Source organism: Thermobia domestica, chromosome 9, assembly GCF_964235325.1.
Source record: "Thermobia domestica chromosome 9, izTheDome1.hap1.1, whole genome shotgun sequence".
NCBI classification, from domain to species: Eukaryota; Metazoa; Arthropoda; class Insecta; order Zygentoma; family Lepismatidae; genus Thermobia; species Thermobia domestica.
Genome location: NC_137462.1, coordinates 62,689,040 through 62,716,388, shown reverse-complemented (window position 1 = coordinate 62,716,388; position 27,349 = coordinate 62,689,040). Strand labels below are relative to the sequence as shown.

The 27,349-nt window shown below is 36.9% G+C and overlaps 1 protein-coding gene across 1 annotated transcript; it reads left to right on the top strand.

The window, feature by feature from the left end:
- Window positions 1-1,074: 1,074 nt before the first annotated feature.
- LOC145660841 (trypsin-1-like) lies at window positions 1,075-26,381 on the top strand. Its single transcript, XM_081726264.1, has 6 exons — window positions 1,075-1,217; window positions 5,556-5,682; window positions 14,252-14,350; window positions 15,697-15,821; window positions 19,468-19,646; window positions 26,163-26,381. The coding sequence occupies exons 1-6, from the start codon at window positions 1,103-1,105 to the stop codon at window positions 26,379-26,381; spliced, it is 864 nt and encodes a 287-aa protein (XP_081582390.1). The 5' UTR covers window positions 1,075-1,102.
- The last annotated feature ends 968 nt before the right edge of the window (window positions 26,382-27,349 follow it).

The following is a 27,349-nucleotide window of genomic DNA, read 5'->3' as shown; positions in this document are numbered from 1 at the left end:
CCTGTAGCCCAGCGATTTTCAACCTTTTTCAGCTTGCGGCACACTACGGATGTAACTTGGATTCTCGCGGCACACTTATAGATACTATTACATGTAAATATAAAACACAGTGGTATTTTATCTTTGATTACTGATCTCCTTCGCACAGAGAAGAAAGCTCGATCACTCGTTTTCCCCATGATAAATCACTATGTTTATTTTTCATTCTAATTTAATAACAGAAAACAATTGCAATGAAATATTGGACTCAGGTTTTTAAAAATACGCTTTCTTTTTCGAAAACTGTATCCAACCTTTTACTACGAAGGAAGATCACTAAATAACGAACAAACATATCTCATTTACTTTTAAAACATAAATGTAGGTAATTTGTCGAAAGGATTGAATGATATTTTAAATTTTCAAGTTACGAAATAGTCTGCAACAATAAAGAAGCAATAATGGCCATAACAATGACAAATACTTTTTGAACATCACAAGTGTATAGAAAAGTAACACGGCATGAAACTTAAAATTGTATATTCATAGTAATGTTCAATACAAATATACATTTTCCCCTACGTTTTCCAATTTGATTGCTATAGAATTAATAATTTTGTTTTGATTTCCTCGCGGCACACCAGCGGCCCATTCACGGCACACCAGTGTGCCGCGGCACACCGGTTGGGAAACGCGCTGTAGCCTTATACCAAAATTATGAAATGAAAAGACATTCATTCATTTATAGCATGCCTGAATCAAAATATTTTTGAAACATTTGATCAGATCAAACTATCTGGGAGATAAAATTGATTTATGAAAAGGTACGTAATACATTTTGAAACTGCTTGTAATTTATGAGCCAATAGATAACAACATAAAATATAGTTATGACAAGTCATTAAACAGAAAACATGACTTATAATTTTTCTTTATGTATTTGTTACTGTGTTTTCCCAGAAGTTTGATTATTTTGTGTACTCAAGTGTGTCAACAGATGCAATTTCTGTTTGAAAAAGACGTACCGTCATCCTACAATGACTGTCCATCAACTTTGACAGGAAAGTCAGTTTGTATTTGTCCTTTTCAGTTTTTTGTAATTCCACCACAGCTTCGCTCAGTCATGGCTTATGGTAATATTGGTATTTTAATATTGTTGTTTTCTTGGGTGGAATACACGGAGTTTAAATTACTTGATAGACAAGATCGTATCGTTGGGGGAGAACCAGTTCAAGAAGGTAGGACTTTACAGTAGATTTCGAAGTATTTATTGTATAAAACACACTGTTTTAAAATTGAATTTGGAACAGTTAGAAGTTTGAGGTAAATTTTAATAACGTCCAATTGTCATATTTTACAGCAATCTAAAAATATAAATGTTCGTTTTCTTGTGAATCAGATCAAAGATTTAATATTGGATAAAATTAAGTGGTTTAGGTATGTAAAATTAATACATGGCCTGTAAATTAAATTTAAATTGTAGATTAACCCTTTTAGAATTTCCACTTTTTGAGGTAAATTTTAGACTTTCACTCAAACAGTTACTGCTTCCTTACTATTTATCACAGGATCATGGTTTATACCTCGTTCACTTCAGAATAGAGCAAACTTTGAAACGATGCCATCTGCTTTCCGTACACCAGAAATGGGAAAATCGGGAAAACCGGGACATTTTTTGATTTTTTTTTTCAAATTTCTCTCTTCTCTGACCTGGGCCTGGGTTCACGTAGGAATCTGAATTTATCTTTAAAAATACGTTGTTATGTACACAATACGTATGCAAAATTTCGATCTTGTATAATATATATATATTCAAAAATGTACTGCGTCGTTACTATTTAACCTAGAGTCAGGTTCAAACGCCATTTTCTTCAGTACAACGAGCCCTTTCTAACGGTATCACTCACATGCCCATATCATAATCATCCCCTCGGAAAACTTGCACTCCTCTGGTCCGGTTATGGTTTCACGTAGGGATATCAAAAAATTGTAAGAAATACCCAAAGGTACGCACAATCCGTACACAAAGTTTCAATCTGATATCTTGAAAACAAAGGCGTGAAAAAAAAAATGAAATTTGCCTTAAGAAAAAATAAGAAAAGTCACGCTCCTCCGTCTCTACTTGGCGCCGCCAACTTGACCATCATTTCCAAATCGCATCTGTGGTGTTCTTTGGTCCATCCTTGACTTGACCAATAAAAAAACCCGGCCTAAATACCTGTTGTAGAAGCTAAATAAGCGGTGAAAAACGATATTATACCATGATTAAAAAAAAAAAAAAGTTACGAAAAATCCTAAAAGGATTAAAGGACCCCTTGACCGTTTTTGGCAGGGAATTAAATTTGGAATTATTTCCAGAATTGGGTGCAATAATTTAGGTTTGGAGACAACTTCGGAAAAACTAGAAATTTCCGGATTACAAGACGTACAGAGCAAGAACATTGCAAATTTTATAATGAGGTACTATATGAGAAGTCAAATTCTGTTAAGTATATTACGTTCATGCCAGGGAACTGATTCCAATGTATGATGCACATTAATAACCTCTATAAATAATAGTTACAAACCAGAATGGTGACCTTTTTCCTTTGGCACAAATGACATTGCAAGGAAAAATGCAAATCGCGATATTTTCTATTAGGTTAACTCTTTTGTGCCGTTTGTTTAGGTGTCTTATGCTCATACTAGGGAGCTGATTCCAACATATACAGTAGTGTACCATCATCATCTCTGCAAGTAATGGTTGCAAACCACAATGGTGACCTTCTCGTTTGTGCTTACATGACTTTGTAGCAAAATAAAAATAACTGCACTTTATGCATGTAGTATGAGATCACTCACTAGCGATTTTTCCTAGCAAATTTCGGTTCGTGGCAGAAATCTGCCTACTAATGTGGTGAATGAATGTCATAAAATTGAATTATGTAATTGATGACAAGTCATAATTGGTAAAAAAGATAAATTATAAAACGCATTATAGAACTGACGAGATAATGGTGTGCATTTCAAATTTGGCCCTAATATCCTAATCAAGGATAGGTTCTCCGCTTTCCCAGATTTCGTGGTGTCAATTAAAAGATGGTTAAGTCAGCGAGAAGAAAATAAAATGACGTGTAACCAGTGGCGTATTTAGGGGCTATCAGGCTCAAGCCTCCCAGAATAAATTTGTTAGTTTTTCGCATTTCACGTACAACAATAATCCTTCTTACCATTTCTAAGAATTTCATTGAGTTTCCATTTTCTTATATTATTTGTTCAGAAATAATAATGTAATTGTCAAATTTCATTCCATGTAAAAACTGCATTCCTTTTTCTTTCTTTTATCCATTTTACTCTTCTGTTTCTTTTTCTTAGTTGTTACTTTCTTTCTTTTCTCCTATCATACTTTCGACCATTGTTAGTTGTGATTTAAGTCGGCGTCGTCAGCAACACCAAAACTAGGAGGAGCTGATGTGCGAAACTGGTGTTTCACACCAACTTGCAGGGATGTCAACAAAATGGGACTTTAGTTATAGCAAACTAATATATAGGGTAAAAACATACCGAAGGTCGAGGTCGAGGTTTAAGTTGCGGTTGCTACCTCGATGTCTAGGTCTAGATAGATGAAGGTAGCATATAGCGAAGAGGTCGCATCCTCGCTGTAAGTACTCAGTTTGAAGAGAAACATTACTGTGACGCGTGTGAAATTATTTCGTCAGTGTATAAAAATCATTACGAAACCACATTTTGAAATTGAAAGGACCAAATAGAGATGGACGCGAGACGAGACATGAGAAATGCCGAAATCTCGTCTGTTGTTTCCCAAAAATATTTGAGTCTCATCTTTTGTCCATATCTATCAATAAATCAAAGACTTACATTTTTTCAATTTTCTGTGAAGAAATGCCCTCTTTCAGCACTCAGGTGAAAAATCATTTCCAAGTAAAATAATAATAATAATTTAAAAAAAAACAGGTATGTCTTCAGGTTTCGAGCCGGAGGAAGTATTAACTTCATTAAATGAAGTTTTGTCACTGCAATTCCATTATGAGCCGTTGCTTTCCTGTGGATACGTGCCTGTCTTTACAGGTATTTCTTTACCTTATATCAGTAACGAATTTAGAAGATTTTTTTTTTAAATCTCGAAATTCGTCGGAGGGCGTGTAGACCCTAAACATAGATATGATTAACACTAGCTTCTTCTTCTTTTTTTCTAGAAATTCCGGAATTTAGGAACTTCAGCCCAAAAGCCTCCTCCCTGTAACTGCCACTGCCTTATATAATAATAAGCTACAGTATAATTCTCAAATAAATATGAATAACTTATCTGAAATTTTCATTTGAGTTGCTATTTTCTTCCATTCTCTATTTAAAACGTGCCTATTATGAGGTTGTATGTGCCTCTTATCCCATATTGCTGGCACATTCTTCATTAGTTCTACTAATATGTCTTTTATAATCAATTTAAAGTGCAGCAAAATCTCTTGAGCATAGATACACATAATCCTCTGCAGATGAAAATCTGAACAAATGAAGATTTTATTTCGTGCAGCGCTTCAGGGAGAACTAATGAGAACACGAGCCAGAGCGATGTTTCCACTGAACATCGATATAAAAACAAACTCGGTTGTTTATAATCGCGACCACTAATTCACCATCGCGGTCGACCTCTAGGTCGCGATGTAGCGTACATCTCCGACATGCGCTCAAACATTTGAATCCATGTGTTTGTGCCATTATCGAGGTAGCGACCGCGACTTAAACATCGACCTCGATCGCGAAGTATCTTTGGTATGTCTTTACCCTAACATTGTTTAGATATAAAGAAGGGTAAATGTTTGAATTAAAGAAAATCAAGAGAGGGAATAAGTAGCCCGGGAAATTAGGTAGGCCAAGAGGATGCTTCCTTTTCCTTCTATGAATAGAATAAAATGTTAGATTCACTGTTAAATTTTTGTATCATATCACATACGATTCACCAGTCTACAATTCTTGCCATTAAAACTTCAATTTATGCATAAATTAAAATATGTTTACTTCTCAAACTCCCCCTGTTTCTCCGTGTTGTGCATACCCCCGGAAATAAAATTCTAAATACGCCACTGCGTGTAACTGACGTACCAATCACCAAATACCGAAATATAGAGATAACGTGGAAACAGCACTCAAAAATATTTTTTTTTCCTTTTGCAATATTATTTGTGCGCGAACGAGAATGGTTACCAATCTTGTTTGTAACTATTATTTACAGAGGACATTATTTGCATCATACATTGGAATCAGCCCAATGACATGAACGTAAGGTACCTAAGAAAATCGGCAATGAATAACGGTTTCTCATATTGTCCCATTATAAAATTTGCAATGTTTTTGCACTCTATGCCGTGCTGCGTACACTAAACTGAGTTTTGATTTCTTTAAGGCTTCTTAAAACTTCAATTTTGATTTGAAATTCGGAAAGAAAATTTTGTGAAGTGAAAATTAAGTTATTGGAGATTTTTCTACAAGCCTAATATATATAAAATAATTGTTCTATGCACACCAAGTTTAAATTAGTTGTGACTATGATTTTTTTTTTTTTTTTTTTTTATTTGAAGGTGAATATCGATGGCAAATTTCACTTCAGCTGCGAGATGAAAAGACTGGAAATTTTAACCACATTTGTGGAGGAGCTTTGGTAGATGCACGATGGGTTATTACGGCCGCTCACTGCACTTTGGACAAGTAAGAGTAGGGGAAACCGGGGTATCCGCGAACACCAAGGTAATGCCGAACACTCAAGTTTACGCCTAGGGAAGCTTGTTAGAAAACAAATGATCTTGCTGCACGCTAGCTGTGAGACCTGAAAAAGTGTAGCATAAATTTGATGACTTTCAGTTGAGAGGATTGCCAGGAAGAAGACTTTTTTTATTTTTGATTTTATCGATTCACTTATAACGTTGATTCAACAATATGGGCAAAGTAAGTTGGCTTTTATCTATATTGTTACCGTTGAGGCTATATATTCCCCTATACTTGAGCATTAGTTCTTTGTAATCTTACCAGCCTATATGCAGTCAACAATTAGTTTCAACTTAAACAATAAAATGCTGTCTCATGCGGAAAAGCCTGACATAATGTTCGCCATTACCCCGGAGTGTTCGGGATTGCATCATGGTGTGAAATAAAATTTTCAAAAAAAATTTAATACTTATTTTTTATTATTGAAAAGTAAGTAATAAGTTAATGAAATTGGTTTGGGAAATAGATCATGTCTTGGTAATAAGCATTATTAGCTTTATTAATTAGAATAGTTTGCTATATTTATTAGTTGTCTGTGATTATAATTCTTATTAAAGATTTAAATATTAAATTACTGTATATTTTTAATGTATTTTAATGCATTTCGCTTGTTTCGTAAAGGAGAGTTTAGAGTATACAGTATGTTTGGGATTACCCCGACCACACTGGGGCAATCCCGAACATACGTACATTTTTAAAACATCTCACTGATTTGTTGAAAAATGTTAATTTTGACTTTCGTCTGCACTTTAGTAAACAGGAAAAACTCCTAGCTTTCTATACACACACACACACACACACAAAATGTTAATTTTATCCTCAAAAACGAAAGAGTTATTTATAATCAAAGCTTAAGTGTTCGTGAATATCCCGGTCTCCCCTACATAAGATTTCTTTTATACTGAATGATACCTCTGTGGTCAAGGTAAGCATGTCTAATAAAATAAAATAATAAAAATCAGGAAGTTTGTAAGTGCTCAAGTACAAGCACAGGATAACATGCAACTGGTATTTCGAGATTCAATATGTCATCCCATCCAAATTGTATTATTCCAAAAATGGTGTGAAATGAATCTCAAATATATTTAAAGAAGAATATTAGGGAATTTCCTTATTATATTCTTGCATACGTTGCTATGTAAACAGACTCAAAAAATATAAAATATAGATCATTAACAGAAATTTAGCGGAAGGTTCGTGTGGTACACCACTAATAAAACTTTAAGTCTCTTTCATTTGAAGGGATGTAATGTGTATTCAGAGACCTTCTTTTCAGGAAAATATTCGTAGAATTATTTTAGAGTTGTCACATACACTTATACGAAGAGTTTATCTAAGTTCAATATCAAGTATATCTAATAGTAGTATTAAATTTTGCACTATGGTAGGAAAAGAACAGTTTTAATAATTTCCTGAAAGTATACAACGTTCAATAACATGCAATGTACAGGTCAAAGCTTGCGAAGAAAAACAGAGGAATAGATTTTGTCTAATTAGGTACATTCGCGAAGTATCCTCTCGGGATTCGTGTAAATTTGATTCAAATGCAAAATACTCCGCGGCTCAATGTGTATTGCACTAATTTTAGCGGCCCATGCTGGTAATTTTCGTATTTATGAGCCTTCATATATATATCTGGAATTCAATCATACACTACTATAACGTTCGGACACAAAATTGCTTTTTTTTTTTTTTTTTTTTTTTTAAAGATATAACTCAGGGATGCAAATAAGTACTCGCCCAGTCGCCTGGGGCGAATGGTTTATCGGTGAGGGCGAGTTTTTAATATCACTATTAAAATACCGAAGGTAAGTAAATGATTTATGTTGTGGGATGTGGGGTTGTAGCTTTTTCCTTGGACTGGTAAAATTTTGTTGCTTATTTGCATCCCTAACTAACTGGACATGAATGTGGTCATATGCAGTACCTTGCAAACGGTACAAGCTACGGTAAAACTAATTACATCAATAAATTTTCGAGAAAATTGCACATGAATTTGATGTACTACTTGCACCTATTCCCATTTGAAAGAACGAAAGTTGAATCCAAGATTGTGGCCGGGGTGGGTAACATGTGTCAGAGAAGCAGTACTTGATACAATTTGTTTTGCATAGAGTAAGGTGACCGATGATGGCCACCCCTAACAACTTTTCCTTGTAATTTCAAAATAGCTGAAGAGAAAACTATCATGCTGGATGGGTTTCAACCATTGCTCTGTCCTCTTACTATTATCAGATAAACAATGAATCATCCTGTAGTATATATGGAGAACAAAGCGGAAATGTGAAAGTGTTCAAAAAGACCAACATAGGAATACTATACCCAATGATGGTCACCCTCATCGCCTATGATGGTCATTCAAAGAAGAATAGTCTTAAATGTGTTAAAAACAAATAGTCACATGTATGTTTGGCAACACAATATAATATATAAGATATTAAAAATACAGTGATATTTGTAGTCTAATATTTGAAGCCACATTAAAGAGATTACATTTTAAATAGTTGAATTATGCAGCTGCTAGTTGAAAAGCAGTGAGTAGTGCTAGTGCATCCTACTTGAAAACTCATGAGAAACTTAAATGTCTTGTTCTAAGTTAAAGTGTAACATTAACATTTCGAGTTTACGCGTGCATAATCCCATTTGTATTATTTGACAGTTTAAAGATAATTGTAATTAAACATAACATTTTTCAACATTCCACTCTTTCTCCTGGATGCCAAAATATCTTATGGCTAGTTTATTCCACATCAAAACATCTTCCGCAAAAATATTTTGTTTTCGTCAGCACACCATATGACTGTGCGCATGTTTCGTGGGCCCAGAGATTACACAAAACACACTGAATCCAATCAACTTTGTTCACAGCACTTTTCTCGTAGTAATTTTTGCCACAAGACACACAAAGATCAGAGTCATCATTTGAAAACTTCAATTTTTTTCTAGCAGGAAATTTCTTACCAGTGGTACGAGCAAAATAACTAGATATAACACCACGGGTTTGCGGAATTGTTTGTTTCACGTTGTCCGTAGTAGCTTGAGGAGCAGGATCGCCACTGCCTATGTTACGTGTGCCTTTGCGATCTCCTTTAAGTTGCTTCTCGCGAAGCGTTTGCGGTTTATTTGGAAAAACAGGATTGAATTTATGCGGTTGCATACGTTTGTTTCTTGCCATGCTTTGTGTCTTCATCAATGGAACAGGAGACAACGTAGAAAAGCTTATGTGCTTGTCATTACCTAACGGGGAATTAACAACTTGGTCAGGTTCATACGAGATAGGAGAACAAGGGTTAATACTGTCACTTGCACTTGAACACGCTTCAGCAACTTCATGATGGGAACTAGCTGTAGGAGCCTCAGAAAATCTTTCTTCATGTGCAGCGCAATCTGAGGATAGTTCACCAGCGAAGTCTGCGACAAAGGCATGGTCCGGAATTTTGCTTTGCATTACAGGAAAAATTCCACATCACGTAAAACCATTCACAGCATTCTGATTCTCGCAGCCTTCAACCAAGCTTCAAAAAAATATACTGCCAAAATCTCTTTTAGAAAAGTTCACCCCAGGGTTGTGTCTTATCCAGTTGTTTGTGGCTGCATTGTAGTGACATTTCAATGACTTAAACACAGCCTTATCTAATGGCTGAAGCCAGTGTGTGGTGTGGGGAGGTAAACAGCGAAGATGTATTTAATTTTCTGCAACAAATTCTAGCGTTTCAAGATGGTTGATATGAGCAATGTGTCCATCAAGAAGAAGAAGAACTGGCCCAGGAGTACACTTGGAACGAAAGAATTGTATCCACGCGAGGAATAATGCAGCGTTTGTGTATCCACTTTCTGAATATTCAATAACAGTCCCAGGGGGAAACCCCCTTTCGAATTCAGGTCTTCTTCTCTTACCCCTAAATATAACAAACGGTTTTATGAAATCACCACTTGCATTGCAACACGTTGGCCATGGTGATCTTCATACGAACCTCTCACTGTGACCATCATATGGATACTAGAATCTCCCTCTCATTTGACGTCACCGGCTGCACACACATGACTTCCTGTACACCACTCTAAGTCGACATTGAACCTCTGGTAACAGCAAGAATGACACAAATGGGAGAATAGTGTGTAACACAAATTACGCCTAAAACCACGCAATGAATTCATGTCTCATTTTACAACGTACCCGAAAAATGTACCTAATGGCACTTCATAACTCAGTTACTCTAATACTACTAACCAGAATTTCCCGCCAATTTGACAGCCTTTTGCGCGTGTCACTTCCTTCTTCCACACTGCATTACTACTGCCACCTGTTGTGTCTATGCGAAAATATCAAAGGGTGGCCATCATAGGTAGAGTGACCATCATCGGTCACCTTACTCTATGTCCACATTCATGTGCAGTTACATCTAAAGGAACTAAAAGCTATTTTGTGTCCTAGTCTTCTAGTAGTATATGATTGAATTCCGGATATATCAAGGCCCATAAATATGCAAATTACCGGTATGGGCCGCTAAAATTAGTACAATACATATTAGGCCGCGGAGTAATTTGCATTTGAATCAATTTTACACGAATCTTGAGGGGACACTTCGCGAATGTACCTGGTAAGAAATAAGTGAGTTGTTTTTTGTATTGTGAAACTAAGTACACTTCCAAACTATTCGAACACAATCCTGAAATTAAGACGCAGTAGATCTATAACTTCGAGTTGTAATAAGGAGTTAAGATCAGAGATGAAACATTCTTGAAATGTTAATTTACTGCAAAATTCTCATAAATAATTAGAGAACACAAATTCCCACATTTCATATTGAAACTCCAATTAAGCAAATGGAATTTTGAATTCGCTCCCCTAAAAGAGATCGACACATGGACATCGCTTCAGATTTTTCTAAACGAACATTTTTCTACAATAATGCCAAATTTCACTTTAATAATGAAAAATATTTAGCTTCTGACAGTGGGTCCTTGCGCAAGGACATTCATCATGAATTTCTGTTTTTTTTTTTTCGAAGGGGGCTGTATCCCCATATCAGTCACTGATATATGGAAGTGGCAACGGAGCATTAATTCGGTGCGTCTTGCGATTAATTTGATACCCATTGGCACTCTAAAATAAAATTTGGAATTTTTATCGCTCCTTCCCTGTGCCCTCCAAAGCCACCAAATTACCTTCCGCGCCCTGTCTCCCCTGTTCTCACAATAATATTTCAGATTTGAAGAACACATTCCTTTTTCATAAATTTCACATTAATTGAAAAGAAACTTCTGGTTATGTTCCTGTTAATTTTTTGGATTTTTTTGTGTTTTTTTTGGAAGGGGGCTGTAGCCCCATATCAGTCACTGGTACATGCAAAGAACATCGGAGCATTAATTCTGTGACATTTGTGACTCTCACTGGCATTCCCAAAATAAAATTTGGGAGTTTGATTACTCTCCACACACCACCTTTTTATACCTCTTGGCCCCGAAGGGGAGCCTTGCCCAAAATAAAGTTCGATCCGACTGTACTAGTATTGCGGATGAATGTTATTTTATTTTGTAACGAATAATACTAATTTGCCCCAAAATCTTTACCAGTAATTATTGAAGAAAGCTGCTTCCAAAATGAACATTGAATCTCCCATAAGAAAAATGAACTGTATTTACATCCCCAAAAGGGGGCTAAACAGTATTTTCGCTTATTTACTTTTGAAATTTGAAAAAAATTGAGACATTTATTAATAAGAATGCCAAATTTGACGTTAAAACTGTGAAAATTTCATCTTCTTCCAGCAGTGGCGGATCCAGGGGGAGGCGATCGGGGTGATAGCCCCCCCCCAGAAGAAGAAAGTTTTTTTTAAATATATATATATATAAATAAAACTCATCCCAGAGTTTTGAGCTCTTAAAAGTAGCTCTAAGTAGCAGTATTACAATCCCCCCAGAAGTCCGTCCTGGATCCGCTCCTGCCTTCCAGTAGAAAATTACACGAATTATTGAATTAAATACCTGAATTAAAAAAAAAAATACACAAACTAAATAAAAGTCCTGAGTGAGCGACTGATCAACAACCAGACAAATCGATTAAGCCAGAAACTTAAAATTTTGACATTGTGTAGCATTTGCGACTTACGGTACCACTAAGGAAGGCTTTTTGGAAATTGGACGGCAAAGGGAGGAAAGATGTACGACAATTCTTATCTTAAAATGTCTGTATCTCGGAATCTCTGAAAGTTAGAGACATAATATTTGGCATATGGACTTCTCATTGAAAATAACTAGATACATGTTTCAGCGTATTTTTCTTAAATATATGCCCTAGGAAGAAAAAAGGGAGGGGCAAGAAAGAAATGGGGTAGGGATTATAATTTTCATAATAGGATGCCCCATATCTCGAAAACTCTTAACGTTAGAAACATAAAGTTCGGCATTTGGACTTCTCATTTAAAGTAGTTAGACACGCGTCTCATTGCTTTTTGATGTTTTCTTTGGAAGGGAAGAGAAAGATTGGGAAGAAAAAGGGTGAGGTTACAATTTGTATAATAGAATGGCCATATCCCGAAATCCTTTAAGATTACTGACTGACTAATAAACACCCAGGTCAATAGAAATTTTGACATTGCATAGGATTTATGACGTAAGGTACAATTAAACAAGGATTTTTGGAATTTCAATGAGAAAGGAGGGAAATAGGGATGGTAATTATTCTTGCCGTGCGAAGAACGGAAGCAAAGGCTGAAATATGAGGTGTGAAGCTGTAGATCAAGCTGATGTGGGGATCTGGGCCAAAGGCTAGTAGGGGCATACTATAATGATTTACACTTTCTTCTCTCGTTCCAGATGTAGTGGATCATTGAAGATAGGAAGGCTTCCAAATGCACCTAGGATCTTCATCTACCATTTGGGAGAGTCATTGGAAATGAAGATGAGAGCAGCGCCCTGTGAGGTCAATTTCTTTAATCCCCGATGAATGTTACTAACGGACAACATGGAAAGTGATTATGGAAAACAGTGCTAGGCTTCGTGGGTTCTCTGGAAAGAGGGCATGGTCGCTGCTGAACTCCATGGGCGATTTGTGGCAGTGTGTGGAGAATATACGCAATAGCGGAAAACAGTGTATAACTGAGTAGAAGGTTGGAAAGTGGGTAGAACCTCGACGAAAAGGAAGAGCACTTCTGAATATATTAGTGACAGTGACAACACCAGCGATATCGCCATGGTAGAAAAGACCATTAAAAAAAAAATTCTGAAATGGAGGCTGCCAGAGAAGTATACAGAAACACCCTGCAACGCATCGTGCACAACAATTCAGTTTGGGAAGATCAATGCAAGATGGGTTCCAAAATTCTTGTTTGCAGATCAATAATAATATCGTGTGGACGTATGCAAGGAACTTTTGCAACGTCATGATCATGATCTCGAAGATTTCATGTCTAGGCTTGTGACTGGTGATGAAACCTGGTTCCATTATCATGAGCCGATATCGAAGCAGCGATCAGTGCTGTGGAAACATCACAATAGTCTACCGCCAAAGAAATTTCGAACAACACATTCAGCTGGGAAGCGCATGACTACAGTGTTCTGGGACGCTAAAAACATTATCCTGATCGAATAGCTGTAAGGTGTAGACACGGTTAACACTGCAGTGTATGTGGAGACCCTCAGACTCTTACGTCGCGTAGTGCTGTTCCAAGGAAGCGGCCAGGAAAATGGGGGAAAAGGAGTGCTTCCGCAACATGATAATGCACGTCCTCACATCAGTCGGAAAACCACTGCTACCATTGATCAACTAAGGTTTTCAGTGCTACCAACGGTCCCTACTCCCTATACTTGGCTCCCAGCGATTACCACCTGTTCGGTAAAATGAAAGAAAGAAAAAAAAAAATTCGTGGTTGTCAGTTTGAAGCTACTCATGAACTTGAACACGCTGTCCAAACATGGGTGCGTTAGAGTTCAAACAATTGAGAGTCCTGTGAAGCTGATACACCGGTGGAAAAAGTTGAAGATAAAAGGAGACTATATTGAGAAGATGGATCCATTAGTTGCTGTGTAACCTGTATGAATATGTCTGAAAAATGTGTAAATCATCATAGTACACTCCACGTATATATACTAATTTAATGCAATTTATTATAAAGAAATGGTTTTATTATAAAACATATCTTGCTATCACCTATAAAAAAAATTTAAAGGCTGAATCAAACCAAAGAAATAACTAATATAAAATTTTATGGGGCTTTTATTATTATTATTATTATTATTATTATTATTATTATTATTATTATTATTATTATTATTATTATTATTATTATTATTATTATTAGAGAATGACATTATTCTTCGGGAAGTTGTAAAATCCTGTGCTAATAGAATTTCTCGTCCAAAGTGTCTTGTAGTTTTTCTGTTTATGTTTAATTAGCATTGCTAGACAAATGAAGTACTAATCCATATATATCTTGGCTACATTCTTATCGCATTAGCACTGCACTTTACTTTTTGTTCCTAATTATTCCTCTTTGTTTCTCTACTCCAGAAATCCAACAGAGTTGGCAGTCATGGCTGGAGAACTGGATCTCTTAGAAAACCAGGAGTTGATACCAGTTGAAGAAATAAGAAGTGCTAATTATGATGAGTAATTTTTGTCTTTTTTTTATTATTATACTATGGAGTATCAGTTACTGTTGAAAACGACATCTCATGATTCTTGCACGCATTTTAAGCTAAGGACCAAAATGAATGATAAAAGCCAAGGATTAATGACAAACGAACAAAGTAGTTGCTTTTGTTAAAACCATTTGGTATTACGATTTCCTGACGAACTAGTGTTTTACAGAAGACAGCGCTCTGTGTTCGAAGTGGGGAAAAAGCAGCGGCGGTATGTTTTATTACAATTTTGACTCGACATACCGGGTTTCTAATGTTGAAATACAGTGAGAGTATGTTGCCTAAAAGATTACATTTCAATTTACATAAAGACTGAAAATCATTGGATAACTTCTCTTCATTTACCGGGTAGAGGACATGGAGAAACTTTGGTTCCCCGCCAACAACTTTCTGTATAAAATTAAAAATCCCTTTATGTTGTATTATAGAGAATTATACACCAAAATGCTCAATAACCGAGTATTTATATTAACAATTTCCTGCGGGAAAACTCCCGGTCCCACCACTCGACTGAGGGGTATTCCAAACCTCTGGAAGATCCATCCCCCACAGCAAACAACCCCTAAATCTGCCCATGTTCAAAACAAGATATTTATATGCATTGAGGCAAGAAGACACACGCACATATAAGGAAGAAACAATTCAATTTGACACATCCAGTTTAGGGGGACCGCGGTGGCTCAGTGGTAGAGCGTTCACCTCTGGTGCTTGGGGTTCCGGGTTCGATCGCAGCCCCCGCCAAATGAACTTTGTGGTGGACAAACACCGTGCGCGTGGGTTTTCTCGGGGTTCTCCCGTTTCCTCCCACTTTCCTCATTCCACCATTTCACTCATTACTCATCATCACCATCTCCTTTAGCCTAACCGGCATAACCGCGGGACGTAAAACTCAAAGATTTCATTTCATTTTCTAGCGTCGTTTATGTTCAAAGAACTTCCATCGTTGAATTTTTACTTTATTCTTGTTGTTTTAAACAAACTAACAACTCAGTAACTCGCATGTCTGCTTTTTTTCAACTTTTGAATTGCCATACTCAGAAGTTGAAGAGAATAATTATATACCTAATTTTGTGACGAAAGCAAACTATAATCCTATTCCCTTCCTTTCTTCTTTGCTGAAATCCAGGACGTTTAAGCATCCCGAGAAATATTTTCAGGACGCCGGGAGGCAGATCTCGATTCCATGACGATCCTGGATTTTCTGGGACGAATGGCAACCCTAGACTTGTGGGAACACTACAATTGACTTTTTTTTATTTTATTAACTAGCATGTATTCTTGTATATTTATTTCTTTTCTTTTTTTTTTTTTTAGACAAACCAAACAAAATGATTTGGCATTATTAAAGCTATCAAAGTCAGCTGTAAGTAATTACAGGGACTCTTCTGCTACTGGAGCAGAGCCTATAAATCTACCACCAAAGGATTTCACTCCCGAAGGTGAGCAAGCAAGAGGAACTAGTTTAGTTTGTCAATTTGAAGTAAAAGTAGTGGGTAACTTGCACAGTAGAGGCGACCAAATGTTTTTTAATGTGAGGGTTGCAGGATAACCGGACGCCACTGGAAGTCCCCAGGTTTGAAATACATTATACGGGTCTACTGGCCAAAAAAACTAAATCTACGGGCTTAAATATTAAAGTATATGTAATTAATTGGACTGCTTGGATGCCAAGTAGTGTAAATATAAAATAGAAAATACATTGTTTATTTGCATTGGATTTGCAACATATTCAAAATGGAATGGTTGGGGGACTCGGCTATTTATCTCTGAAAAGTTAAGATGTTGGTCTGCTAGTTACGGGTGACTATACTAGATACGGAATCTATGGAACTAGTAAGTCTTCAGTTTATATACGAGTATCGCGGAAGACATATTACTGAAACGTGGAAAAGTATTACTTGTGTTGTCTCGAATCCAAAATCTAGACGTATGCAGAAAAATGTCCAGTTGAAAGAAATACGTTCTTCAGCATAATGTAACTAGGACGTTCTTACAGTTTGTTACAATTTATTGCATACACAAGCTTATGTGACACGGAAGTTACACAATGGATATAAAAAAACACAATTCAAATAAGTAGACAACGCTACTCTTTTCCAGCTTGTCTGGACAATTTACACAAGCGGATTAAAAAAAAAAATCACGTGTGTGAAATGAACATTTTCTTCTATAAAACTAAAATATTGATTTCCATTTTTACTCCATGAATTTCCATTATGGAGTACGTTTTTCGAAAATGCAGACACATCAAACTTCGCTGAAAGAATACAATATATGCTCGGTATATCAATCAGTAATGCACTACCGAACGAGTGTTTAGTGTAATGAAACTTTTGTGATCAGATGATAGAAACAAAATATCAACAGAGCTTGTGATGCCGAAGTTTACGTTCGGATGAACTCCTACCAATTTTTCCACAAAACGGTTCTGGAAAACATGAGTTTTTTTCAGCAGCGAGGTGTTCCAAAAGATATTAATAGTAAGGAAGGAGTTTGTATAAAGGTAACCAAGAAAGTTCTATCGTTTTTTCATCCACTACCTTTGAACATCGATATATCACCTAAGACGTATCTAGAAGATCAAAAAGAAAAAATGAAAAAATGAAATTTTTAAGTTTTACGTCCCACGGTTATGCCGGTTAGGCTAAAGGAGACGGTGATGATGAGGAATGGTGGAATGAAGAAAGTGGGAGGAAACGGAAGAACCCCGAGAAAACCCACGCACACGGAAGATCAAAAAGAGTCCCCCGTCAGCATCGAAGACTTTCTGCCAACGTCCTAGAAGGCAACGGATTACATCGCGGAAGAACTTGGTGGGCCGTGATGCGAAGAAGATAGTACGTTTTGAACCTCTACTAGGGATTTGAACTGGTGTCCCCTAAACTGATTGTCCAAGGAATAGACCAGGCGAAAGCCGAACGGTGCAATGTCCGGGGAGAATGGCGGATGCAATAATGTTTCCCATCCAAGGCGTAGAATGGTGTCCCGGGTCATTCTAGCTATATGGAGCTTAGCTAGTCCTGTGATGGGAAGAGCCCTTTGCGATTCAGAAGTTCTGGCTCCAGAATTTTGAGTTTTTCTTGAACACGGATCAACTGCCGACAGTATGCAGTTGCATTGATGCTCTGACCAGCTGGTAGCAGTTCCCGATGCACGATGTCGCAAGCAGTCCACCAAACACAGAGGAGGACCTTCTTCTGGTGCAGTGCTGGTTTCGGCTGCTTTGGAACAGGTTCATGTGACGCTAACTAATGATGATGACGCCGTAGAGCTTCGTACAGGACCCTGTCATCACATGTCAACACCTTGTGCAGAAATGGCTTCTTCTTCAGACGAGACAGCAAAGAAACACAGGAGTCCGCTAGCGTTGCCCTCTGGCTCGAAGTCAAATCATGTGTCAAATCATGTGGGACCCATTGACCCAACTTGTAGTGGTTCCCAAGTTAATGGAGGCAGGCCCGCAACCAGCCACAGAGGTTGCGAGGGACCATGAATATGTTAGGGGGGCAAGTCATTAAAAATTCTCTTACAAATAGCTAAATTTGTTTTGTGTATTAATAATAGCATTTTGTGTTAAGGTCCGGAAGGTCCACGAAAAGTTTAGGGGTGCCAGGCCCCCCTAGCCCTGCTCTGGTTGCGGGCCTGGATGAAGGTGCTGCCGAATGGTTTCTCCACTCACACTGAATTGCAGCCTCCTGTTCCTCACATGTCTGGCCACTGTTCGCCTCAATTGCTGCCTGAAGATCTTTATTTTGTACATGTGTTGGTCTTCCGGTAAATGGTGCGTCTTCGAGTGTTTCGTCACCGTCCTTATACTTGTTAAACCACCACTGCACTGTCCGCGTAGTCACGACACCCTCACCAAAGACCTGGCATATCTTCGCCCCGCTGAAGTGGCGTTTGATCCCAGTTTAAACTCGTACAGCATACACGCTCTTATGATGCTCTGTGGAGATCCCATGTTTACTCTGTCCTTACACAAGTTCAAGATGTAACTGAACTGTCAAACCAGGTAGTATGTTGGATATACCCATACCAACAATTGGCATTCGCCTTATCTCCATTCGCATTCAACTCATAGTGTGAGATCCAATCGAAAACAGACCTCCACAAAAAGCGACAGAACTTTTTTGGTTACCTTTATAGTTACTAATGTTTTGTTTCAGCGATTTTTAAAAAAAAAGAACTAGTATTTTTTCTTTGATTTTCTATTAAATAATCGTACATTGCAGAAAAATTTCATCACTCCCTCCCCCCGCATTATCAATGACATGCATACCGTATTTTGTCTGTAGATCGGTTTGTGTTCGTTTTCATGTTTGTATGTTTTCTTGTGTGTATATGTGTGTGTGTGTTTTGTTAAAAGTACCACTGAATGTATTTTTATAACTGCCATTTGTATAAGTGAATGTATTTCCTTGACAAGAGTTCGGTGCTAGAGCAGCAATATGCTGAACCTTGCCCGCTTGAATATATCCTTTTTCAATTCAATTTCAATTCAAAAACAGGAGGTGTGTTAATATATTAAGGATGTTATTGAGGTGATTTTAGTTTAGCGTCCCGTTCAGCAGCGAGGCAATATGAGACGTGGACCTACTGATTAACGTGGGATCCGAACCACATGAGCTCCCGCCGGGAATTGCACCCGGGTCTCCCACGCCAAAGGCGCGTACGCTAACCGCTTAGCCACGAGGGAGCTCAAGGATGTAAATGAATTATAACTGACAAACGTAAGAGGTGATTTCCCACATCAAAATAGAGAAAATATGTTCATATGGAACTATGAAAAAAGTTGTAAAGGGCCATCCAAAAGTCCTTCATGCCACAGCTTACGAAAGGCTAGGTTGGGAAGCTGGCTCAGGTTCAGCTGAGTGATGTATGAATAGTTCATTGGCTCCCTCCACCATTATTACAGATTTTATATACCGGAGTCCTCTACCTCTTAATTAATATAACTTTCCAGGAATTGAACCCGGAACCATGAACAACACAGTCATTTAACAGTTGGCTTCAAAGATGCTCAAAATACGGTCTAGCATAATATAGTATTTTCTTATTCTTATTTATTCATTTATTTTTTTAAAGGAGAATGTAATATTAGTGGCTGGGGTCGCCTGCAAGAGGATGAGACGGAATTACCGATTCGGCTTTTATCAGCTACAGTACCTGTTGTATCAACTGATTACTGTTCCCAGGCGATTGAGACGGAACATTTATATGAAGGAATGTTTTGTGCAGGAGGAGAAAATGCAGATGCTTGCTTGGTAATTAGAACACATATTTAAGGTTAGAGATAAAATTATAGAGTTATTACTATTATTAGTATATTTTTAAGGAAATGTTTCTCCTCAATTTCTTACGAAATTTTGGGAAAAAGTGTATTTTTGAATCGTTTGTCATCTATAAAATTTATAGAAAATGTTTTCCCTTGGCTAAACCAAAAGTAATGCAACACCCACCTTCTAGTTTTTCCTTTTAATTACTCAAAACATTAAAATGTTGCATGCCGATAGAGTAAGGTTTCCTGCTAAAGAAAAGTATACTACTTTAACATAACCCATTTATAGCGATGCATTTGCATTATTTTTGAACTCAACTCTGAAATCACGTTTGGCAAAACTGCGCTGTGCGCTCCATCACCCACTTTCACCTCGTTTACATCATCAAATCGATATCCCCGAATATTGTTCTTCAAAGGGAAAAAACAGATTGAAGTTAGAGAACATTAGACCCGGAACAGGGAAGAGGGACCATTGATCAACTCAGGTTGCAAATCACCTCCGTTTTGCAAAGTTGTGTGAGGGTCTAATGTCAATGTAAATATGAAAATCTTGATTTTTGCCTTGTCCCTTCTTCTTGATGACTTCTTTAAGTTCCCTGCCGTAGAAGTACAGACAGTAGACCCAACAGGGCGAAACAGTAGGCAGATGAACTACCAACGATGGCCCCAAGTGTTGTAATTGGAGCTTCATCGAGCATTTGCCAATCAAGCTAACTGCCAATGTAACCCCCAACAAAATTTTGAAACTAGGATCGGGAGTGCAAAATTGTAACGGATCCTGCAGCTTGCAAATTAATTGGTAGAGTAACTACGGCAAAAGGCAGATCGGGTCCCTGCTACCATTATTATAGGACTATTTCTACAAATTGGCAGCAATAGAATGGTCAGTAAGGCTTTGATAAATCAAGCCCATTACTGGTAGCTGAAGTGGTAAACAATCTTCTGACATGCAGATCAGGATTTCAGTCACTCAATTCAATTTTCGTCTCAAATACCACTACTGACACTGGTTCGTTATACCATAGGCTAAAGGAAATTGCTTGTACAGGGTGGGCCAAGATAAACCGAATCGAACATAAAAGATGAGGAACCGAAAAGTGTTACTATATTCGACACCCCAAGTAACCAAATGAGCATTGACCAACTATTGATTTTTTGGTGGAATCACTTTGGTTACTTGTGGTAACGACACAATAACATTTCGTATTCAACATAGCGAGATGAACGAAGAATATCGACCTTGAACGGAAAGCAGGGACTGCTGTTGTGAAGGAAAAACAATCAAAGTAAATCCAACCATCAGTGTAGATATAAAAAGGCGCTGACGAAGGAGGCCAGAGTACTCATTAGAAAGGAACATTACTCACAGCTCAGATCACTGAGTTGAGTACAAGAAAAATTCCGTACCAAGTTCAACAGTGATCCACCCGCCAAATCATCCATACACGAACCCATATATAAGTTCGAGCGAATAGGATCCACACTTGTGCTTGATAAGCAAGATGAGTACCCGCATTGTAAAAGAAACGGTGGAGAAATATTATATTCGCCTACAGATGTGCAAAGCTTCAACAAGCCCATGAGGAGTCTATCACGGCGGATGAGAATATCCCGAACATGCAGCGCGATCACGGCTTTACAGCAGTTAAAACCAGCAGATCCGCGACGTGTACAGCAGATTCTAGATGTGTACAGTACTGCAGGAAATCTAAAGTGGTTTTCTTGATCTGAACCTCTACTTTATGACGGACGAGGCTCAATGGTTACATTAATTCGCAAAATACGCGGTAATATTCCATCAAAAATCATTCGAGCTATCCTGTATGCTACTGTAAACATTGAACTGGTATGCTGAATTGCGGACGCAGATCAATGAACCTATGGTGAACCTCAGCATGCTATATTGCCGATATCTTTTAACCCCAGACGCCAACGTTTCGCGTATTTCCAGTAGGACAGAGCGCACAGCTCATTGGAAGCAGTGTACTTTATTTTCACAACGATAACTGTCTCTAAAGATCTATGGCCTCCGATGTCCCCTGATCTAACTATCCAGTTGAGATTTTTATTTGTAAGGCAAACTGAAGAGCAACGTGCACCACAATCCACGAACCATTCACTGCAACTGAACACATTCCTCAACTCCAACTTCAATGGGACGATAGTAACAGTAAGTCGCATTGAACATGCTTCATTGAAGCAACCTGTGCGTGGAAATGGCGATCAAAATTGCCAGTAGCACCCGTAGAGACAGAGGAACGCTTTTGACTTTTTTTGACTTCTGTTTATCTTGACCCACCTTCTATAAGTAGGAAAAAACATTACTGAATATACACTTAATTCTTTATTCTGGTAATTGCATGTTAAAGAACTGATGTTATCAACTTTAGTCGGTTTAAATTTATGTTATACAGATATATAACATTGCTGGAGTAACGTTTTATTTTTTATCAACTCAAGGAACAAACTAATACGTAAGCATTTTACACATAGACGGAAATACAAGTTCTCCTAATATTTCGTCAAAAATAATATCCTTAGTTTGTCCTACGCTCTTTAGCTCAACTTCTAACAAACTTCGCTCATGATTTTTTAAAAATCAATATGGAAGACCCTCTTATCCAAAATGTGGCATCTAAATAGCCAATTTGTACGAGCATATGTCTTGTAATGAATTAACAGTCGTCTTGTAACAAACTGCTTTTGTTTTTTCTTAATGGTTATTCGTCGTATGGATTGATATAAATGAATCCTGGCCTAGTTGTCTTATTGCAGTACCGATCCAATATTACGAGGGACGATTCCAAAGTTCTATAAATTTAACTTTTTTATTTAATAGTTTTCGTCTATATTACATTCCTGTTCTTCTGTGTTCAGTTAATTCTATGCATTTGTCCCAGTGTGAAACTAACTTTTTAAGGTCTTCAGATAGACCTTTATCCACCTATTTACACCACTTTACAATCTTTCAAATTCTGAAAAATTCATATCACTTAAAGCCCATGTCAGGTGAGTAGGGAGATGTGGAAGTAATTTCAAACGGAATGAATTAAAACGTAACAACATTTCCTTTAATAAATTTAAGAAAATCTGTCTTATAGTTTCTTACCCAAATACTTTTACCTTCCATATATCTATTTTCTGGTTTATCTTTGTTTAGACCACAGTCTCTTTCTTCGTTTCGAACTGTTATATTATACCAAGTAGTCGGTTTGAAAACAAATATCATCGAAACAGGTGATGATTGTATAGTTTTCAAAGGAGTGTGTAACAGAGCATTATTAATTTCCTTTAACCACTGGACCATAACTTGTTTGCTAACTTTGTATCCATTTTGAATATACAGTTTCTTTAACCTTTTGAAAGTCTGCACTGCTCTTTCTGAACTTCCATTGCTCTCCGGCGAATACGGTGGTGTATTTAATAACTTAATATTTTGCTTTCTACAATATTCTTTAAATATTTAACCATTGAAGGATGGTCTGTTATCACTTACTATAAATTTGGGAAACCCAATTAATTCAAACAGTTCCTCCAAGCACTCTAAGGCAGAGATGTGCGTCTACGCGTAAAGAACGATAGTTTACGTTTACGTATCAACTATCCGTAGACAATGTAAACAACGTAGACTATGTAGAATATGTCAACAAGACGTAATTTAATATGGCGTCGTGGACAATAATGGAGCTTTCTTTTGTCGTTATCTTGCGAAATTGCGTACAAAATAGAATGTCTAGACCAGCGAATAGTAACTTTCGAATACTTAGTTTCGTCTTGATGAAGGAAAATGAGAAATATTATGCATTTTTTAAAATATGCAATAAAAAATTGGCAAATTCAGCAGATTCAAGACTGAAAGCCCACAGGTGAGAATTAGTTTTGTAAATTTCATTATCAAAGCAGTGCTCGAAGTGGAAAATCTAAGGAAGTGGTATGTGCAGAGCAGAGTAAACATACAGATTAGATAATTCCCTCTACTTTTTATATGTTAGTCGTTTCCCTAATCTTTCGCTGCACCGAAGCAAAACAACTGAATGAGGAAATATGAACAAACGAGCAACGAAATTCTTTCTTACATTTGATAGTGGTTGTCTACATAGTCTACACGGGAAAAGGTGTAATGTAGATTACGTATAGATTACAGTAGACAATCGCGTAGACGTAAAATTATAGTTTACGGCACATCCCTGCTCTAAGGTAGTAGCTGTATTTGTAGAATCTGCTCTCCACACTTTAATCCAATGTGAAAATGTATCTACTATAATCAGAAACAGAAAACCCAATAACTGACAATGACCTATATACATTCTATCAAAAGGTTTACAAGAAGCAGGCCAAGGAGAATAGTTAACTCTTAGGTATTAATACATTGTTAGCCACAGCTGCACAAATCTCACAATTTCGCAAGAAGCCACGTAAATCGTTAATCATATCCGGCCACCAAACTTCTTCAGATCCTAATTTCAGGGTAGTATATTCACCCATATGATCTTGGTGTAATTTTCTCATGTATTGATCTCTCAACTTTCTAGGTATTAATACTCTTCTTTTCAAAAAAAAAAAAAAAAAAAAAAAAAAAAAAAAAAAAAAAAAAAAAAAACTTTCTGTGGCTCTAATTGAAAACGTTTTTTAAACATGTCCCTGTATTCCTTGAAATCAAAACAAGAAGGCAGTTTCTTTGGCCAACCTCTCAACATCCAGTCTTTAATTTTTAATATAGTGGGATCCTTCCTAGATTTTTCCTCTATCTCCTCTTTCTTCAAAATAGTGGACGAGATTTCACTAATAAAATCAGGTGCTACATTTTCTCCCTCCGTAGAGACTTTCAGAGGGAATCTTGATAAATAATCTGCATTTCACAGATTTACTATATACAATGTCATAATCATAATTTGTTAACAAAAACCACCTTTGAATTCTCGGAGAAGCACCATCAGGTGCAGCTTTTAACCCGAAAATCCATTTTACAGCCTGCGAATCAGTTAAAATATCTTGCGAAAAGAAATTTGTGAAATTTCCGTACTCCAAAAATTATGGCCAAAGCTTCCCTTTCAAACTGAGAATAATTCTTTTCTGTTACTGAGAATGTAGCTGAAGCACAAGCAACAGTCTTCAATTAACCATCTATTTCGGGCATCTGGCGAAACATCTGTCATTAAAACAAACAACATTTAGCATCTTTAAAAGGAAGCAAGATTCTAGCTTCCTTTAACAGTTATTTTGCCAATGGAAATTCTTGTTCATGCTTACTTGACTACTTTCACCGTACACCTTTCTTCAACGTATAACGAAGGAATATTTGTAGGCAAAGAAGGTAAGTGTCTATCATAGAAATTCAACATTCCCATGAACGACTGCAATTGCATAATGTTCTTCGGTGGGGTTGTATCCAAAATTGGCTGCAATTTGTCTTTTGCAGGTAAAATATTTTATTGTGAAATGTCATAGCCCAAATACGTAATAGATTGTACAAAGAAAATACTTTTGTCTTTATTAACCTGAATACTGTACTCTTTGAATTTTTGCAAAACCTGAGTAGTTCTTCGATAACATTCTTCTAAAGTGCTTCCCCATGTTAACACATCGTCCAAGTAACAAATTACTCCTACCAAATTCTTAGTTATTATATATATATATATAACAAATAACAGATTGTGAGACTGTCTAAAACCCCTAGCATTTGCCTTTTTGTTGCTGGGTTAAAATATGGGATCCAGACCTCACCTGTTTATTAACTTACGTCAAATTTCTCGTCATACATTGCAATTCTTGAAACTAGTTTCTATTCTGTTCAGTTTCGTACTAGTCCCAATACCCGATGTTCCCAGCCAGCTGAAACTTTGCTCATGTTAAATGATAGTGCAGGTTCTCATTAAGTTACCGCACACTATTGCCTACACTTGCACTAACCTCACAAATAGTCAGTCACTTATGTCGTTCATCGAACTCTTCTATATTCGTACTACCGGCCATAAAACAATCAACTCAGCGATACTATACATTTCAATTCTGCAGAATCCCAAAACACTGGAGATAAACGTTTAAAACTGTCCGAAAATTTTACACTCTCTTTCCACAAAAAGAAAATATAATGGCATCTTTCGAATTTTACAGCATGTTCCACCGGCAGCTTATGTACCTTAGAAACAGGCCGGCCGTACTTCCGAAACGGTCGAATTACTGATCGGCTTTGAGTAACATCGCTGGGAAAAATGTGTCTTAGTGTCAGTAATATGTTGGTCCAGCATTATTTAGAAATTGCCAGAATTTTGGAAACATCCCTCGTACAATATTCAGGAAGAGAATTGTAATAGTTACAGATTCTTGTCAAGTATTTAATTTGATTTTCCGGTACAAAGTATCATTGCCAATGATGGAACAGGTAGAACAACTTTCAAAATCTCGGTTTCTGTCCTAAAATTCAACTAAGCGACAATTCAATGACATACCAGTCTTTCAATTAGACGACTTACGTAATGCTTGTATCATGTGCTTTCAGGGTGATTCCGGAGGACCATTGGTGTGTTCCATCAGTAACTACAAAGTTCTGGCTGGAGTTGTCAGCTGGGGTATAGGATGTGCAACACCAGGTTTACCAGGAGTTTACACTCAAGTGTCCTACTTCAGAAGCTGGATTGATCAACAGATATACAACACACAAGAAAACCACGAGAGTACAGCTAACCCGGTTCATCAAATTTTTCACATTTTTTCATAATTAATGCTACAGACAAAATAGAAATGTCTGTCATGAAATTTTCCTTGGAAAGCACCTATGGACTAAATTACGAATGTATGGTTCATTTATTGAATTTGATTAATCAAAACTTCCAAAATTATATGTAATCAGATACCTGACTGGTGGAAAATGCCAATACTGAATTCCCTGTCCATTACAAGATAAGAAGAATAGAGCACACTCAAGACGTTATAAAACAACATACAGCCTAAAATAAAATAAAAACTGACCTCCGATTTCTTTCAAAGGTGTTACAGCCACAAATAAGAAATGTAAGAAGTTGGATTGAAATAAAGAATTTACTGGACGAAGAATCATGTTAGCTTGATTTTATTCCGCTTGCGCATACGGCTATTGATTCGTTCTGAGCTCAACGTCGCTTTCAACACACACTATACGGAAGATGAACCTATATTTTAATGTGGGATCCGAACAACGAGTTCCCACCGTTCTTCCAGATCAAAGAGAGATCTACGAACAATAGTGCTAGATTGTTTTTAAACAGGTGGATGGCCAGTTTCTTTTTGAAAAGACTGTACGTATAGGAACAATTTTTTCATCATCTCCTACGTTTCTTCTTTCACTTTTTTTTTAAAAAAGTAAAATGTATTTGTTTTGTTATACGTACTTCAATATTTCTTTATTGAAAAGAAAAAAACCTCAAAAAGATTCTTAAATCAAGGATTCCCCCTCCCTCCTTTCTTTTGTAAATGAAACCTTTCGAGTCACGTTTTCGATTTTCTATCTTTCAGGTTAAAGGGGAAGGTTTCACAGTATAGTGACGAAATACGTAATTGTTGGAGTAACAACATTAAGTTGTAAAGGAAAAAAATATTTTACATAAGAGGAGAAAAAAAACCTTTCATCAGTTTTATAATTTTGTTTGTAGGCAAAAAAAAAAAAAAAAAGTTGCAGCTAATATCCTTAGTTAATTTTGACGTCGTGTA

Bases quoted from the DNA above. Each gene is read 5' to 3' on its own strand.
- LOC145660841 (XM_081726264.1), top strand. From the start codon at position 1,103: ATGGCTTATGGTAATATTGGTATTTTAATATTGTTGTTTTCTTGGGTG. The intron at 5,683-14,251 runs GTAAGAGTAGGG...TCTCTACTCCAG, and splicing joins GCTCACTGCACTTTGGACAA to AAATCCAACAGAGTTGGCAG. The intron at 14,351-15,696 runs GTAATTTTTGTC...TTTTTTTTTTAG, and splicing joins AGAAGTGCTAATTATGATGA to ACAAACCAAACAAAATGATT.